We start from the raw sequence: 18,307 nt of genomic DNA on the forward strand, positions 1-18,307 counted from the left end.
AGTTGTCACAGTTATTGGACGTTAGGCTCAGAAAGGGGTCTTAATTTTCACGAGCTTGCGCTGTTATTAATACACACAGTACATGTACACCCGAACGTAGGTCGGTCATTTATCAATTAGACAACTTTGGTAAGTCGCTGCAGCATATCTCTTTTAACGTAATTTTAGTGAAGACAGATTCTTCAGACTCATTTTTGCAAACAAATCTTATATACAATCAAAATATGATACGAATGCACTGCAAATAATCTTTTTAATCTTTTAATATTCAATGGTAAGCATAATGTTTAAAAATATCGTTGATCGAAGGACTTAGTGCAAGTTTATTACATCCGGGCACGTTGCATTCGTGGATATTCATTCAAGATGGCTACGCAAGGTGAGCATGTTTCCCGCAAAATTTTTGCAACCCGATGTTTGTTCTTTTCACTGTGAAATTATTGTTCTTTCTAGATTTTATGCATGTATGGGAATGTTTAAGAAGTAGTTGATGCATACAACATATCATTGTCTCCTTTTGTTCTTTTTTAAAAGCCTAAATTACTCGCAACGAATTGCGGAGATACGGCCCCAGGTTTTTAATGGTTTTGTCACGTCGCCACCAGCCTATTCCGTGGCATGTTCGTGTGTAATTGCTGCACTGCTGGTGCGTGGCGTAGACTGCTTGCCTCGTGGGCAAGCAGAACGGCACTTAATTCACGTGCGGGTTCTTCACGTGTTCTTTTCAGGGAAGCTGTGCCAGCTGGTACTTCTAAGTTGTAGGGAGTTTGACGATTTTAGTCAGTTAGTTAAAGAAGTTGTTTACTGTTTTGATATTCAAAGTTGAAATGAGAACACCGAGAACCACTAAGCAAAATGGAGGTTTGTTATTTGATTTAACGAAGTGGCTATCATTACAGCAGTCGTAACACATTTCTCATTTTCTATTGTTACGACTCTGAACTGCACAAGTGTGATGACGTAGCTGATCATCACGACGGTTTATATTTTAGATCTATAGTAAAGATTGCGGTAACACCATGTATTTATCTCTTCTTTGAGTATGTGTGGTTCTGAGAAGAACCGGGGAATAACTCGACGTTTCGAACAGTGTACTCTGTCCGTCTTCAGGAGTACACTGTTCGAAACGTCGAGTTATTCCCCGGTTCTTCTCAGAACCACACATACTCAAAGAAGAGATAAATACATGGTGTTACCGCAATCTTTACTATAGATCTAGTTTCTTTCACCATGAAAACCTTTAAGTCTTATAGGTTTATATTTTAAAATTACCTGGATCACTGAATGCTTGTGGCCGAGTGGTCAAGGTGGAAGGCTTAGAACCACTGGTGTGTGAGTTCGAATCCGCACTTGACCCATTTTATTTTTTTTCGCCTAAATTTCATGTTTTATACCATAATCGTTTTTTTATGTTGGTTTCTAATTGTATAGGCCTAAGCAGGAATCTTTTTTTCTTTTCTTATCGGAGGCTTTGGAGGATTTTTTAAAGAGAAATAAAGTCTGAAATCTGCACTTAAGTTGGCGCGCTTGTGCAGTTGCAGTGCCATAACGATAGAAAATGGGAGATGCGTTACGGCTGCCGTAACAACAGCCATGGCATTGATTTAACCCCTTCACGGCGGGATTATTTTGACAGCGACTGCTGGGCTGTGGTATGCCCTGAATGGAGGGCTTTGTCCAGCAGCAGGCCCCATTGAACCAGCAGCTGCATGGTGAATAGGCTGTATGTGTGGTATGCACTAATTTTAACACAATGGTGCGTAGTAGCAGTCCTCCGTAAGCGAAGGGGTTAACCCCTTCTCGGCAGGAATTTCTTTCCGAAAGCCGACTCCAAGAATTTCAGCCTCGCTTGGCCACGAAGGCCACCTGCCAAATCACAAATTCTCATTTTGTGGCCCAGCGTGCTTTGCATGCTTTGAATTACACAGTGAAAAGGCTGATTGTTCAGTGGCATGCGGCTCTACTCAAGCTTCCACATTCCCGTTGCCTCTTTTCAAAGTGGGGACTATTGTGAAGCTGGTGATTATGATGCAAATTCGGTCTTTTCCTTTCTGGGCTACGCACAAAGACCAATTACCATACATACAAGAGCCAGGGTCTGCCTCCTTTCACCGTGTTCGCTCGAGCATGGGCCGAGAATAATAGCTGAAAAGCGGGCTGAGAATCTCAATTTTTACGGCGTGTCTTAATGCGTCCCGGCGTAAAGGGGTTAAATAAGCATGATAAGCTGATAAGGGAATAAATATGTCACATTGTAGGCCTACGCCTAGTGCTTGGCTGGTCTCAATGTAGTCCTAGACTGGGGGTCAGTCTCGTACTGGACTACCTTTGTATCCTGCATGTCCTTGGCTACCTCCAGAAATGTTGGGTCTGACGTCAGCTTCTCTCCCACACGACGAACTGCGACCAAATTGTTGACTACGGCTGCGATCGATACACAAGACATGGAAATTGGCTACAGCCATGTTCCGTATATGTGTGTGCAATTCTTAGCCGCGCTGGTTGAAATGGCTGCGGCACGCTGGGGGGTCACACTGACCAATCATAGGGTTCCTCATTATTTATGTCCAAATTGAAGGAAGACGAGCAACAGCCGTTGGGTGCTCAAAGCCACTCAACAGGAACCGTTCACTGTGCAACAGCGCGCTCACGTCCACTGGTCGATTGGTGATACATATGCCGAGCAGGACGGCAGCTTTTGCGAAAGATGAGGTTCGGATAATACAAGCTAATTTAGTAAGTCCCTAGGCCCTCGTATTAGCGAGAGTCAACTTTACATCACGGTCAAGTGACTTGGTGTATTCCCACACACGTTACAGGTAACAAATCTATTTTGTGGTAATTTTTAAGTAGAAAGTGAAATTAACAAAAAGAATGAAAAGAAAATTTTAAGATCAACAGTGTATTTAAGATCATTTAAAGGTAATTTTTAGGTTCATATCACCACCTGCCCCCGCATCTTTAATTTACATTTTTTTCTCTCTCTTAAAAAAAATTCCAGACAAAAACATTATGAAATTGAAAGAAATTGTCCCAGTTGTCATAATTTTGAATTTCCAGTAAAACAAGGCCATAATCTTCCTGGATGTTACCAGGCAGCACAATTTCTCAATTTTGTGTTATCTATGAGCGCATAAAAAAGAGTGTAGTGCAACCTTAACAACACTCACAGCCCTGCCAAACAACTTTCACTGCGCAGTGAAACAACTCTCACCACGCAGTGAAACAACTCCAAACGTGCAGTGTAATGTGGTCTGAATAGAACACCACAGCTCAGGAGAATGTGCGCACTTCCGCGTTTGAAAACGAGGCTGTATGTGTCAGCTTCAATTCCTAATACGATCAGACGATTGAAAGTAAGGAGTTAAGACACAAAATACACACAGTTATGTTAAATTCAGACATTTCAGGCTGCAAATTTTTGGTGAAGAGCCTTTCAGAATAACTTGACGCGTGAAATCAAAGGAAAAAACAATGGCAATTTACCGTGAACTAACGTACCTGCGATGGCCGTGTATCTTGTGCAGTGGGCATGGTTTAAACTGAAGTGGTATCATACTTACGAACCGGATACTGCATGTACTGTGTCGACTCCGCGGGCGTGCGCGACGAAGTTCAACACAGAGAGCCTCAGTTTCGATGCAGATATGTGAAATCCATCTATATGTACTTGGCTCACATGTGGTGCGTTCTGCCATGTCGCTTATAGACTATTGACCGATAGGGATGGATCAAACCGTCTTGTATCCAGGTGCCTGTCCATTTTTTAAGCAGCGGGCATTATTAAATCACAGCGGACATTAGCAAATGTTAATACACGGTCAAGCTGTGCGTTGTTGAATTAGCAAACTGTCTGGGGTATTTATGAATTAACTTTAACCCTAACCCCCCAAGGGTTGCTGGCCCTAACCTTCCCCATTCACACAAAGTTAAACACCCATATGGGATTTTGTGCACAGAGGCTGCTGGACTTTGTTTTTCTGAGGTATGCCAAACCCAATGCAAAATCCAGTTGTTATTGGCTTACCAGACCTATCCCCACAGAATTGGTTGGGAAAGGTTAGGGTTAAATCATTTTTATCGTGCTAAAATTTGTCATTGAAAGTTGAATGTTCTTTTTTGTGTGATGATTTGTCCCCTGGTGAGCAGTTGGCCAGGATACAGAGTTTTCCTCCAAAAAAGGTATTAAGCACAATTTGAGTTCTCAATGTGATCAGAATTCTGTCCCCTCCCCCATGAACTGAGTGTACGTATTCCTGTCGTGACAAGCAATCCCTGTGATATTGAGGCAGTAGGAATGACATCCTTGAGCAGTGTAGATAGTTTCAAATATAACCGAGGTCGGAATTTACGCTTGAATGAGCATAAACAACACAAGGTTTGGCCCAAGACTTTGACACTAATCATTCTTTAAAATCAGCCAGCCATTTTTCCAGTCTCAATCCGTCCAAATCTTCCCAAACCACTCAGAGGATTTCATAGAACATGGAGGATGGTTAGGGATGACGTATAGTCATGAAAGTACTGGAGATGCTTGCCTATTTCAGCCTCACTTTCAACTTTGTTTTTTGGTCGCACAGCAGCAAGCAAGAAGAAGAAGGTGAAGGGAAAGACGGTCAATCTCAATGACTTCTTGTCCGATGGGACCGGCAATGCGCCGGGGACCAGCTATGTCATGGCTAATAAGTCATGGGCGGAGCGGACCGACGAGGCAGAGGGTAGGTGCTTATCACTTTACCACCTGCTCACTGACGTAAGCCCTTGATAGAGGTCGGAGAACAATCCACACATTGAGCTGTGGTTATCTTGCTCTTACACCACATTTGTAAAAGAAAGGAAACCTAGCGTACTGCATTGTACTGCCCCTAAGAAATGTATACAAGGGCAAAGTGTCGTCTGTGTTGGTGTAACTGCTGCTTCTGTGTGTGTTAACTTTCTTTAACAGACATAAGCATGTCATTTACTGAGTCTAAACCGCTGCCCAGTCGAGCTGCATTGCCAACAGCCCCTCGCAGTGCCCAGCCGGCTCAGATAGATTACTCCAAGCTGCCAGAGAAGCCACCCTACACTGTCTATCTCGGTAACATCCCGTTTGATGCCGACGAAGGCGATATCACCAACTTCCTAAGGAACTGCAGTGTAGGTATTAATTGGCAAGTGTGACTTTTATCCTGGCATGTGTGAGTGCCATCCCCAGCAAGGCTTCCTCTAGCCGCCCTGGCACGTGTGAGTGCCATCCCCAGCAAGGCTTCCTCTAGCCGCCCTGGCACGCGTGAGTGCCATCCCCAGCAAGGCTTCCTCTAGCCGCCCTGGCACGCGTGAGTGCCATCCCCAGCAAGGCTTCCTCTAGCCGCCCTGGCACGTGTGAGTGCCATCCCCAGCAAGGCTTCCTCTAGCCGCCCTGGCACGTGTGAGTGCCATCCCCAGCAAGGCTTCCTCTAGCCGCCCTGGCACGCGTGAGTGCCATCCCCTGCAAGGTTTCCTCTAGCCACCCTGCAATATGCAAGTCAATCCAAAAGCATCTGACTTCTCTGTTGAACGCAGCAAATCGCAGCACCTTGAAATACTGAACTCTGAGGACATTCATTATGTGCAAGAGCACCTTATGAACATCCGCCTTGGCGTATGCAGTTATACAGTGTCCTCTGTCATTTGTGTGAACTGCTTAGTTCAACAGTGCACAACTATTTACCACTGCTGCATTCTGTTGCATTTTTCGCAAAGTTAGCATCAAAAAGATCTGATGCGCAGACTTGATTGATCTTGTATTCATCATTTTATCGTGTAGCCATTGATCGATGGTTTCTTGCACTATGGCTAGGCATGATGCGTTTTCCCAGAGTTAAAGAGTGCAACTATTACCATCAGTCAAAAGTTTGAACCGACTCAATCCGAACCTGGTTTGTCATTGTTGCTGAATAGTGATTGGCTGACTTAATTGATTGTCTCTGCAGGTGAGTCAGGTGCGTTTGCCCAGAGAAGGTGACAGGCTGAAAGGTTTTGGATACGCTGAGGTGGATGACATGGAATCTCTTCTGGCAGCACTGGCTCTCAATGACCAGGTGTGCTTCTTTACCCGTCCTTCACCTAATTGACGGGGTTTGCAGGCCAACTCAACAAAACGTCTCGGCCTCAGAGGAATGTAATAGTGCCTTGTGACACATGTACATGATGATCTCGAGGCGGGAATATCATGATATGGAAACAAGATAACAAAACTGTGTTTTATACTTTTATGCAAATGAATAGAGGCAGAAAGGCAATTGTTGTGGCAGTGATTAAAACGTTTGTATTTTTTCCCTCCCCCAGACAATTAGATCAAGGCGTATTCGAGTGGATCTGGCAGGCCAGGGACACCAAGGTATTGATTTTGACCTATTACAGATTGCAGATAAACTGGAAGTCGTATATTTTCGTCATCTTGATCAGGATTGAATTAATTTTTCATTAAAAATGCCAAGTCAATGGAAGTGTTCTTTAAAATGTTCCCACAGTGGTCTTTTCTTATGCATTCGATTTTTATGTAGTTATCTTGTTTATCAAAGACCAACTTTTTAAACTGAAGTTTGAATAAATAAATAAGACTGGTGGAGTGGATGACAGGGTCTGGATCTCATAACCCTAAATCCTTGAGCTGCGGCATCTTCAACCCCATAGAGTGCAGTGCAGGAGTGGAATTTGTTGCACTTGAGGAAATTTTGAATCACAGAAGTAATAATGCAATGACAGTTCAGCACTGACTCCCTCAGTACACAAAGTTGGTCACGATGAGGGCTGGTGATAGGGGAAGCAGGTTGACATTGTGCTTCTCTCCTGGCCTTCCAACTCTTCAACCATGAACCCCAATCCCATCTAGATCAGCAAGTGCCTTGGCTTTTCATTCTTGGATTCTGTGGGGTTTCCCTTGAATGTTTGCCTCGGGGTTTTTCCTCCACCCATAGAACTGACTTTTTTTTCCATTGTAATCTTCACTGTCATGATCATCCTGTAGTTGGTATTTGCGCTGTTGGGTAAAGACAAAATAAAAACAGAAAGATTACGATTATCCTAATGGCCAGCAGTTTTATGGCTCTAAACCTTGCTGAAAGCAACAACATCCGTGCACAACTTGGGGTAAAGTGAGCACCTTGCTAAGTCTAACAAGAACGGACTGGTCAAATCGTCCAAGATCAAATCTTAAAGGTGTAATGGTGACAGAGTTCCAAGGGGCTAGCTCCTATTATCCTAGCGTTCTGTAAGTTCTAATGTTAACCCCAGTAGGGACTGCTAACATATTGAAATGGGGATGTCGGGCAGAAACCTTTGCATGGGGTTTAGAACCCTCGTAAGGACCTCCCCCTACATTTTCTTAGTTCAGATCTTGTGTTCCACAGCATTTGAGAGGTAGTTTGGTTTTTTTTTCATAACAATTGAAAGCAGTTTCCACATTCGTCGCCATTTTTTTTTCCTCCACCAAGATGAGCAAGATGGAATATTCAGAATGTAAATGTAGCACCCAAACTGTTAAGCTTGGCGGCCCAATTTCAAAGCTCAGCGGCTACCTTTTAAACTTGGTGAGAGGCAAGCGAAACCCGGTGAGCTACCAGGCTCCTTCAGTGTGTCGGAGGATACATGGTTACTGCTTGTGTTTATTGCTTATTATATGCATGTTTAACCTTCCACGGATATCTGCTGCAGTCTTACATTTCTTTGTCAGGTTTGGGGGGGGGGTTGTCTGTATGTAGGTTGCATTTGTATTTGCCGCCTAACTATTCTCAAATTGACCACTTGTCCTCAGATGGAAAAGAGGATCGTACCAACAGTGACTGGAGGGCTCGAGGCAACGACGGCGGCACAAGCTTTGGCAGAGGTACCTATGTCCTTGTCAGATTAAGACCCTCTCCGCCACATTTAATACTTTCATACAGATATTGAGTGGCACTGTGCATTGTGTGAACAGGAACTAGCTGGATGCAAGTATGTGCGTCAGGAAATTGCAGAAAGGTTTTCCTAGAGAGACATCATCTCATGTCCAACCACGAGATGAAATATAACTGGTTGCTTGGAGGTAGTTTTATAATGTAGTTTTGTCAGTGTTTTCTGAGGACTTTGACGCACCAGTAGGCTAGTCACCCAATGAGCTGGGTGGTTCAAGATGTGTGGTTTTTGTCAGCATGAGTGTTGGTTAAGTGACTACGAAGTTTACCGGAAAGAAGGGGTTTGTGGGATCAAGTTTTTAACAAGCGTTTTGAAGTGGACAGTTTCTCATAGGCCCTTTGAATGTCAGAGGTATAATATGCTCATTACTTCTGTCATTGTCAGTGAACATGAGGCAAAAAGCTGGCATTGCAGTGATCTTGAGTGACACGTGACTTCTGCAAGTCCTTTGTTGTTTGCAGGGGATGATCGGCGAGGCAATAGGTACTCAGACCGATACCAAGACAGGTCAAGTTATGATAGATATGGGGACGCCGACAGAGGCTACGGCTTTGACAGAAGGACAAACGATGGTAAACATCGATTCTCCGGTCTGTTTTGATTAGCCAGGTGTAGCTCGGTTGTGCTGGTGTTGCAGACCTGTGACCAAAATACCCAATAGTGTAGAAGGCACAGCGTGCATTGCTCAGAAAGCCAGTCCTCTTGGGTTTTCTTTTATATGTGTTTTGGGCAAGTCCTGCTCTGCCAAAGGAGAGAGGTAGAGGGGTCTTGTCACACCCCTCCCTCGTAATTTTGCACCTGTAGCTGATGGGGGAAATGTGTGTAGTATGTGGGGATTGCCTAAGGTTCACATTGCCCAATGTTCATTAGTCTACTTCATTCCATTTCTTTTCTTGACAGGTTCATATGGTGGAAGAAGAAATGATGGTAAATATTTTATATTTTTTTACTGAAAAGAAATCATTCTCTGGCAAGAAATGAAAAATGGGTTGTAAGTTTTTGTATAATCTAGGTTTCTGGTCACCTAATCTTCTATCGTCTATGGTACAAAACATGAAATGTGTTTTTAGACAAATAATCAATTGCGGTTGTCCGGAAGTGAAAGTTTTGCATGAATCAGTATGTGTTTCTTTATATTTTTTTTACCAGCAACCTTTGTATACGTACATGTTTGAGCCATTTGACCAGAATATCACTTATGACTTGGTAGGATAGAATCCACTGAAATTTCACCAATGGCGTCGAAAGAGCAAAAAGGACAAATCATGCATTCTTGTTGCATTTTGGCAACGGGAAATTGCACACAGAAATTGGAGTAGCACCCACATTGTTTTTATTTTGATCTGTTGATACAGAAAACAGGACAGCTTTTGCTTAGTCTTACTTGTATTTTTCATATACTGCTAGGGCTTGAATTTCATTTAAAAAGGCCCATGACTTCTGGTCCATTGGCTCCTAAAATTCACTGGACAAAACACATTTGGAAAACTGTTGCAGTATTGGCTGTGTAGGGGTTCGAAAGTGTTTATCGTGAGAATGACTGACCCCCCCAAAAAATGGACCACTGGACCTGTTTGGTCATGAGCCACACAAGATTGAGAGATTCATCGGATATGGTCCAGTGGTCCAGTGCGGCACTCAAAATCCAACTTCCCACTTTAACAGTCCATTTTTTGGGATGCATACATTTGAATGTACCACTTTGGTACATTTCCTTACAGATGGCTTCGGTAACAGCGGTGGTAGCAGTGATGATAATTGGAGGCGTCCACCTGCTGAACAGTCGGGTGGTCCCAGTGAGGGCCGTGGGGGAGGTTGGAGGTTCGATGAGCGTGGCCGAAGCGGAGGCTTTGGAAACGACAGAGACCGCGGATTTGGCAATGATCGGGGCTACAGCGGAGATCGGGACCGCGGCTATGGCTTTGACAGGGACCGTGGCTACGGGGGTGACAGAGATCGCAGCTATGGTGGTGACAGAGATCGAGGTTATGGCGGTGATCGAGATCGAGGCTATGGCGGTGATAGAGATCGAGGTTATGGTGGTGATAACTACCAGGGTGGTGACCGGGATCGCGGGTATGACCGTGGCCATGACGACAGGGGAAGGGGTGGTGGGGGCTTCGGTGGAGACAGAGACCGTGGATATGCCAACGACCGAGGAGGCTATGGAGGTGATCGCGACTGGGGTGACAGAGGGGGCAGGTCACGAGGATTTGACAACTATTCTGAACCTCGTGACAGGGGCTACGGAGACCGGGATCGTGACAGAGGGGGATACAGGGACAGGGATTATGGTAAGTTATACACACTTCATTTTCCCGCAGTGGAGATTTCCTGTGAGGAAGGAGGTATAGATAGATATCACCCATGTTGACCTTTGACGGGTATACTACAGGTCAATTTAGGCACAGTTCATCTGGAAGGCTAGTAGTGATGATGGAAGCGTTGTAATGGCAGTCGCACAAAGTCATTGACCCGGACAGGTAGCAGGCACAGGGCTTTTGCTGTCGTTAACCACTTCCTGCCATGTGGAATTTGCATATGTGGGAATAGTTTCCGGGTGATTTTCAAAATTTCCTGTTCTCAAAATTCTTCAAAAATTCATAACTTCATATCCTGGACTCTTAAACTCACTGAATGACTGTCTGGTGGCTACTCTAATCTGACAGGCAAACTCCATTGACGCCCGAGTATTGCAGCCAGGCCTGCTGCCCAGTAAAGAGAGCTCACAATTGTGCAGTGTTGCGTAATTTCTTTTGTTCCCAAAATTGACCCTGTGCATTGCTGAATGGCAGTGGTGTCTTTTCAAATGCGGCCAGATTAGCGTGCGTTGTACTGTATCGCTCATCGCCGGAGTGCTGGAGCATGTTTGACCCCGCCGATAATCCGCGGGCACTGAATGCCACAAACAGTGGTATACTATTTCAAAACAGTGACGGATTACCTCCGCTAATGCCAGCAATCTGTGCTGAAATATGTTGGCGATTCCCAGCAGCTTGGTCTTTTGTTCTGAGTACTGGGACAGTCTTTTGTTGCAAGGCCTAGCTCCTTTGTCCAATTTTGGGCACCCTGGCTATGCGTACAAACCTAAGGTCTCCGATACCAGGAACCCCAGCACTGAGTGGGTAATGATAGCCACTTGTTTGGTCCATCTGTTTGTTACTACATCACCAGTGCCGTTAACTCACGCAAGGCAAATGACCTTATCGTAACCAGAGCCTTATTCTAAGAGGAACAGAAGAGCCAAGAAAACAAAAAACATTCAGATAAACTCTTCTTCAGATGTTGCTTTTTCTAACATCAAAAAAGCATTTTTTATATCAGGATTCCTGTGAAATGTTAACATAAGTTTTAGATACTTCACCTAGACTATCATTGAGGGCACATGCTACTCCAGAATTTTTTCCCCAAGGATGGATACTTCAGTCCAAGGTTTATCTGTCTTCACCTTTCTAGTTCAAGAACCTGCCCCAAGCAGATAATGTGGGCCTTCATTGCAAGTAACTCTTTTTTGCTAACAGGGGACAGAGATGGCAGACGTCCATACGGGGGTGGGGGCTTCCCAAGAGGGGTGGAACGAGAAGACTCCAGGGAAGGCGGCGGCAGCGAGCAGGGTTTGTTACTCAAGAAATGCTCGTAGATAAATTATATTCAAAACAATTTGTTTGAATATTTCTGTCTGCTTCAGCTGGTCATTAGGGCCCATGTGCTCAATTTGTCACCGCGTCATTGCCTTTGGTTTTTGTGCCGAATTGGAGTCAATGGAATGCTGAAAGCAACCTTGCATAGGTAATATGTGGCAGTAGACATAAACTCTTTCAGCACCTGACATAATGTGACAGTGAAATATAATCAGAAAATTTAACTTGTCGTTTACCTCATATCTTAAAACTCCCAGCCTTTTGTGTGACAACTTGACATTGACACACAAGTGGTTGTAGACGGACAGATCGGTACGGTCAGACTGATGAGCAGGTGAACAGACAAACAATTCATGTTTGCAAGACTAGTTGAGAAGGTCGAGTGATTACATGCAAATATTTTCCCTCCTGACAGAAGGCCCTCGTGAACGCAAAAAGCTTGTCCTGACGAAGCGATCGGAGCAAACCACTGAAACGGTGCCGCCAAATAAGGCGCCGTCCTCCTCGTCCATTTTCGGCGGAGCCAAGCCGGTTGACACTGCCGCTCGCGAGCGGGCGATTGAGGAGAGGCTAGAGCGGGAGAAACGACTAGAGGAACAGGAGAGGATGAAATCGGAGAAGGACAAAGAGACCATGATCAGGAGGGAAAGGTAGGGGCAGTCTAAACACGATTTATCATCTGTTGGGTCAACGGTGCCTCCTGAGGTGTGGAAACAATGCCCAATATATGTGAGCAGGCACGTTTCATTTGGCCCTGCTCGTTAGCCAGAGTTGACTGTAGAAACTCAGTCATTTTGAGCAGAAATCTACTAACAGCGTGTGATTGCTTGAACATGTCAGTTGGTTATGTTGACATAATCTCGAGGGGGGTTTGCACAGGAAGCACGTGCTAGAATTGAATCGCTCACCTGGAAATGAGCTTGCCGTGAGTTTTGGAGACCCTGGACTGTGCATTTGACGGCCAACACGTACGATTATGAAGTGACTTCAGCCCAACTACACATACATAGACCTAACCAGTCTGCGGGGTATGTGTGGGATGGCACAGACAGCAGGTTGTCCTAAGCTCCAGGTTTTCCTCATACATAATTGAGTTTGTCTACAAAGGCTCTCACGCGTGGCTCCTGACTTGTCAAAACCTGGACATAAAAGAGCTTTTTTCTTGCAAAATAAATGACTGGATACAATCTGAAATCCTAGATGGGCATATAAGACTATGGAGACACCTTAAGGTACACATTCATTAGAGTGCATTTGCAGTAGCTGAAGGGACCGCAAATAGTGTACCCAGGGGTGTGATTTGTCCAGATTTTTCCGATTATCTCCTATAATCAAATAGATATGCCGCGAATTGTAGGGACCCAGGCCAGCGGTATGATCATTGTGTGTATGTACGTGTACTCTACGTACTGTACGTTTGCTGTGTGTGTGCATGTATGCACGGTACACGTGTTGTCGTTGCATTCACTGTGTACAACTTGCGTTTCGTTTCGTTCTCGTGGTGGTCTGATGTCGTCGATGTCCATCAAATATGTCATACAATGTAGTAGGTAAGGAAGGAGATCTGAATGTAGACATGGACATTTTCCTGGCTGGAAACCGAGGTGGACAGAGAATTAAATAACCAAGGGGAAATTGATGTATTATTGTGACTTTCTCGTAAAAATCGACTAACCAGGGTACTGCAAGTGCACGTGGTGTCACAGTAATCATCTGTATGAGACAGTTTTCAGTTTTCATAAATTGTGATAGAATTTTGTGGATCACTGATTACTTTGTGTATGTGTATTACACTTCTAGGTCTTTGATTGCCACATTTATAGCTTACGTGTATAATTGCAATTGAAGTGAATGAGGACAAGGGTTTTGTTGCAGTAAATGTTATAATTGTATCCCTCAAAGTAAGAACAGCTCTTGTGGTGGCTTACATGTAGTACCTGGATCTCCTATAATCAAATAGATATGCCGCGAATTGTAGGGAAGCTGTGGCCAACGCGACTTGCAAAACCCTCCGACGAATGTTTCCTGGATTTTTCATTTTCCCCAAATCACACCCCCTGGTACCAATTTGTGCCTAAGAAATTCACTGTGCGACGACGGTATTTCTGTTTTCAGTGAATGTTGATGAAGCTTTCTTATTTCTCCTCCCCCCCCCAGACCTGAGCGCCCCCGGCGTGAGAGTGAAGGAGAAGGAAGAACAAGACACAGCAGCTCCAGCTCTGGGAAAGGAGGGCCCAGGCCAAGTAAGCGTTTGTTTTTGTCCAGGAATGTCAGAATTGGAATAGGGAGACCAATTGAGAAATTGTGGAGTGCATTTCATGGATACATTGCAAAGCATACCACGTTCCATGAGATTTTTGGTAAAATTGGGCCTTTGTGTAGGCACTGGTGTTGAAAGTTCATTTCATGCTTTAAATGAAAAATAAATGAAAAATGCATTTCAATTTCACCCCAAGATGTCATTTGCTGTAATATTGTCAAATAAGAAATACCTCAAAAAAATTACCATCAAATTATTTGATCATTAGTTGGGGAAGGTCACTTTTTGAATCCTCTTAAATAATAAATAATTAACAAAATGTTTTGGCCGCAGTCATCGCAAGGAGAGAGAGTGAGCGCTCAAATGAGGATGACTCTACTTTTCACAAAGAAGAACCCTTGTCTCCCACGTCCCCCACGGCGCCCAAGTCCCCAAAGACCCCGATCTCACCCCGCGAAGAGATCAACCTCCAGAATGTGGTGCCGGCACCCCCGCCCAAGGAGAACGCCTGGGCCAAGCGCAGCGAGACGGTCACTTCTCCCCCACCAGTGCCGGCCAGCTCAGTGCCCTCCGGTGCGCCGGTGCCCCAGCAGACGTCGCCCCCTGCCAGGGAGACAGAGGTCCAGAGGCACAGAGGGGAAGGCAGACAGGAGCCACAGTTATCATCGCCTGATGGCACCAAGCAGTACCGGGAGGCGGGGCCGCCCAAGGAGAATGCCTGGAAGCGAGATGGGAGGCCGGTTGGCCGGGGAGAACGAGGAGGTCATGCCAGGAAACCAGGTGAGACCGTTAATGCCCCTTTCTACAGTGGTCTGTGTAACAGCTGGAGCGCGCTAAATCTGCACTTTGAGTCATCTGTCAGCTGCACGGATTGGACAAATTCATCCAACCATTTTTGTTATCCCAAATGATTTTCAATTCATTTCGAATTTGTGCGAGCACTGTTAAAGTTTCAGAAGAGGCGTATTATTAAACTGCATACAGGGAATCAGGGTTTAATTTAGGGAATAAATATGTACTTGGCTGGTCTTAAACGCACTGAGAATGGACGCAACTAGTGCCCGAGCCAAAGGCGAAATGAAACACAAATAGTAAGGAGGCTTATCTCTATCTTCACTCCCCCCCCCCTCCCAGGTGATCAAGGAGTGCCAGCAGCGGGCCGGGGTGACAGACGGAAAGACGGAGACCAACGCGCTCAGCCCGGGAGGGAAGACAAACGGGACAACAGACGCCGAGAGGAAAAACCTGCCAAGAAGCAACCGTCAGAAATGCCCAAATACGAGAAGCCCGCCCCACCAGTAAGTATCTCTGTCACCCTTGATCTCTTTCAACTAAGGGAACATCTTAGGGAATTGGTTGCATTGGGGGTGGTGGAAGTACAGATGCAAGGTGTTGTTATTTTATGCTGGTGTTGTGTGGCTGTCCAGAACTTGAGCACATAAACACTGGAGTGGAGCGTGAACCTATAACTTGTGGTACAAGAGGTCGTCTTAATAGCATAGGGGTTGAGGTGGCGGAGAAGTGCTTGACCCTTGCGTGCATGAGATATTTTGACCACCTTACACTCTTTTGAAATAGGTGGTAATTCTGAATTAATCATAATCAATGGGTTGAGTGTGTTTGTGAAGAATGTATGATCAAACGGGTTAACGTGAGTTTTGTTTTCCATAAAACCCTGATAAACCTCGTAAACTAGTGAGGTAAACCTCTTGTTTAAATCTTATCTTCTTCCCCAGTTGAATGAGCTCTCAACAGTGTCTGGAAATGACATCAGTGGTTTATGTTATGAGGCAGTCCTTTGAAAACTAAAACGCTGAAACGCAGGCGTGAACAACATTACAGTCACATCAGTACAGGGGAGCCTTATGCATTACATCCAAATCACTTTGAAGTCAGATTTAAAGGTCCCAAAAAACCAGGTTGTGCAGTCTCATTTAGCGTATCATGTTTGAAACAATCCATTTATGCCTCATCAAGATCGGAATACAATCTTGTCTTGATGAAGACTTTTTACCCTCCACTGACCAGAAAAAAAAAACCTGCAAGTGGTGTCTCATCTTGAGCTCCAATTTTTCTGTGAGCAGATCTTTTTCTTGGCTGCTCAACGGTGGGGTTTTGTCAATCTTTTCTAATTTCCACCTTTTGCTCTCCAGAGAACTGAATTTTACCTGGCCAGTTATCATTTTGTTTTTTGCCTTCCATAGAATTGGAGCCAACCAAACAAGTTCTCCAGTCTGATGACGGAAGATGACCTTCCAGGCTCAGACTAGAACTAGCTTGGACGAGCTTCTTGCACCCCTGGTGTCACGACAGGGATAATGACAGGCAACCGAATCCAGGCCGTGATTTCTTTTACCCACCACTGTCCCCATTGCCAATGCTGTGGTCACCATTTTGAACACATCAGCGGATTTACCTCAGCAGTTGCCAGAGTCAAGGTGACACAAGTCACCTCAAGTCTCTGGGCAAGTGGCAAGCTTTTCAAATCAACTGTCACAAAGGCATGCCATTTGTCATTGGTTCACGTGTTTGTCATTGTTCACAAGTCTCGGTCTCGGGACATGGGATGAGCTTTTCAGATGAACTGTAACAAAGGCATGCCAATTGTCATTGGTCGACCCCTGCTTTCTTCAATACTTGACTCACACTCTGCAGTGTCATTAGCTTGTGGTTGGCCGGATAACAACTGCAGTCACTGAAGAATCAATGTAAGCATTAATCAGTTGTCAGAAACAAAACTGGAAATTAAGCAAGAAACAAAGCTGCTAAAACAAGTCACTGAGATATAGAAAGTGAATGAATTACCAAGAATCTCAAATCACGTCAGACACATGTACATGTATTTTCTATTTATTACAATTAAGGACTCTCTCAATACATGTCATTGAAGGTTAAGTTGGAATTATGCTATTCTTTTTCCCTCATCATCAAATCTGTTTTCAGTTTGCTAAACACAGAAAGGCACAGGCTGTTTTTGTGAAAAAATATTTCTTTTGATCGTTTTCTCTTCTCGATGAGTTTGAATCTGGCGCATTGTCTTAGAAAAACTATTTTTTTTAACAGCTCCGTTCTAAACGTAAAAAAAACAATTTATAAATAACGAATGCCTTTTTAACAGGTATTACCTCTGAGAGAGAAATCACTGTGTTACATACCTTCTGCCATTTTCGAATCAGTGGAAATAACTAAGTATATATGGTGCGTATTTTCTTTTTTCTCCTGTTTTGTTGGCTTACTTGTGGATAAGAATCAATCTATTGTGGGATGGATCGGTTTTGATTGTTGAAAACCTTCGCAGCTGTTGGTTCAGGAGAATAACTATATGGCTCATACACAGTCCCGGGTAATCCTGGAACTCCAAAATCTGTGTTTCGGTTAGTCATTGTACAGTTTAAAGACAGACTTTTCGTCATAAAAATACAAGTGAACTGACTGAAACAGTATTTTATTTCTCCAAATATTAGCACATTTAATATATGCATTTTTTTGATTTCTTCTTTGACGTAATCTTTGCTGCCAAAAGACTGGTTTTTATTCATCCCTTATAATTCCAAGTTCAAAAGAAAACGAGATGTGAGAAATCCATTCAGGTGACAGTTCTTTAGTTCGCAAAGTCACTAACATTAGAAACAATTCTTTCCTTTGTGTCACTGTTAATATGTGAACCACGTGTACAATGTACATTTTGTAATAATTGAACAATTAAGAGATGTACTTTTATATTAAATGGTAGAATGTTTTGGCCCGTTTACGGTAATTCGTGTCATGTACCAAGGGAAGTTTGGAAGGGTTGAAGCTGGTTCATTCAGAGGCCAAAGAGAAATGTCAGATTTGTCATAACAACGCCTCGATTTTTGTGGCGAGGCATTACCGATTACCCAGTCTCTTTTAAAATGGCAACGTTAATGTGTAGTGTAGAACCGACAGGTAGTTCATTCCTGTCTTGCTCTGATCTTAACTTAGTAATAAATCAGTAATGCTGTTCACGTTGCATTGTCACGTTCCGTTTACTCCATCATTGGCGTGACTTCTTTTGTGCTGCAGAGAAGTTTACGCGTGCTGCTCTGTGTCGCTTTCCTGCAAAACCTTATTTCCAGACCGAGAAATCTCTTTTTTTTCGTTCACAAGTCAGACCTGTTTTGTTGCCTCTGGCTCAATGGGATGCCAACGGAGAGGGTAATTTAGACAAAAGCAGTACTTTGGGTTGAAAGAGAGGCTTTGCCGTAACACCATGTGGATGGATCGCTTTTAGAAGAGGTATGGATCTGATGACCGTCGAATGTGAACTCCTTTGGGTTTATTCTGAAGAAAGTTCAGATCCAAAACGAGATTTCGAGGGGGGAGGGTGATGAGATTTTTGGGGCCATAACATTGTGGTTTGTTGTTGATACCACAGTTTTTAATCAATGTAAATATATTTAAATATGTAATGGCTTAATGAGCGGTTAGGCAACATGTGGGAGCTTTTCATTGTTTTAGGAAGGAAGGG

General features: G+C 44.1%; 1 protein-coding gene across 5 annotated transcripts; it reads left to right on the forward strand.

Annotated features, from left to right (window-relative positions):
- The first annotated feature begins 311 nt into the window (after positions 1-311).
- On the forward strand, positions 312-17,804 carry eif4b (eukaryotic translation initiation factor 4B). 5 transcript variants are annotated; one of them, XM_022228951.2, is made up of 15 exons: positions 312-379; positions 4,581-4,718; positions 4,946-5,139; positions 5,955-6,062; positions 6,310-6,361; positions 7,778-7,849; positions 8,379-8,489; positions 8,818-8,844; positions 9,639-10,211; positions 11,439-11,531; positions 11,974-12,208; positions 13,716-13,801; positions 14,152-14,598; positions 14,953-15,116; positions 16,023-17,804. In XM_022228951.2, exons 1-15 carry the CDS (start codon positions 367-369, stop codon positions 16,086-16,088), a joined length of 2,379 nt encoding a protein of 792 aa, XP_022084643.2. In that variant the 5' UTR covers positions 312-366; the 3' UTR covers positions 16,089-17,804. The 5 variants fall into 5 exon arrangements, with proteins under 5 accessions (XP_022084643.2, XP_022084644.2, XP_086996074.1 ...); XM_022228952.2 differs by having other exon boundaries at positions 327-379; positions 4,584-4,718; XM_087139948.1 differs by lacking the exon at positions 312-379 and adding an exon at positions 813-861.
- The last annotated feature ends 503 nt before the right edge of the window (positions 17,805-18,307 follow it).

Source organism: Acanthaster planci, linkage group LG08 (assembly GCF_054643075.1).
Source record: "Acanthaster planci isolate LZ-2023a linkage group LG08, COTS_SCS, whole genome shotgun sequence".
In the NCBI taxonomy this organism is placed as follows: domain Eukaryota; kingdom Metazoa; phylum Echinodermata; class Asteroidea; order Valvatida; family Acanthasteridae; genus Acanthaster; species Acanthaster planci.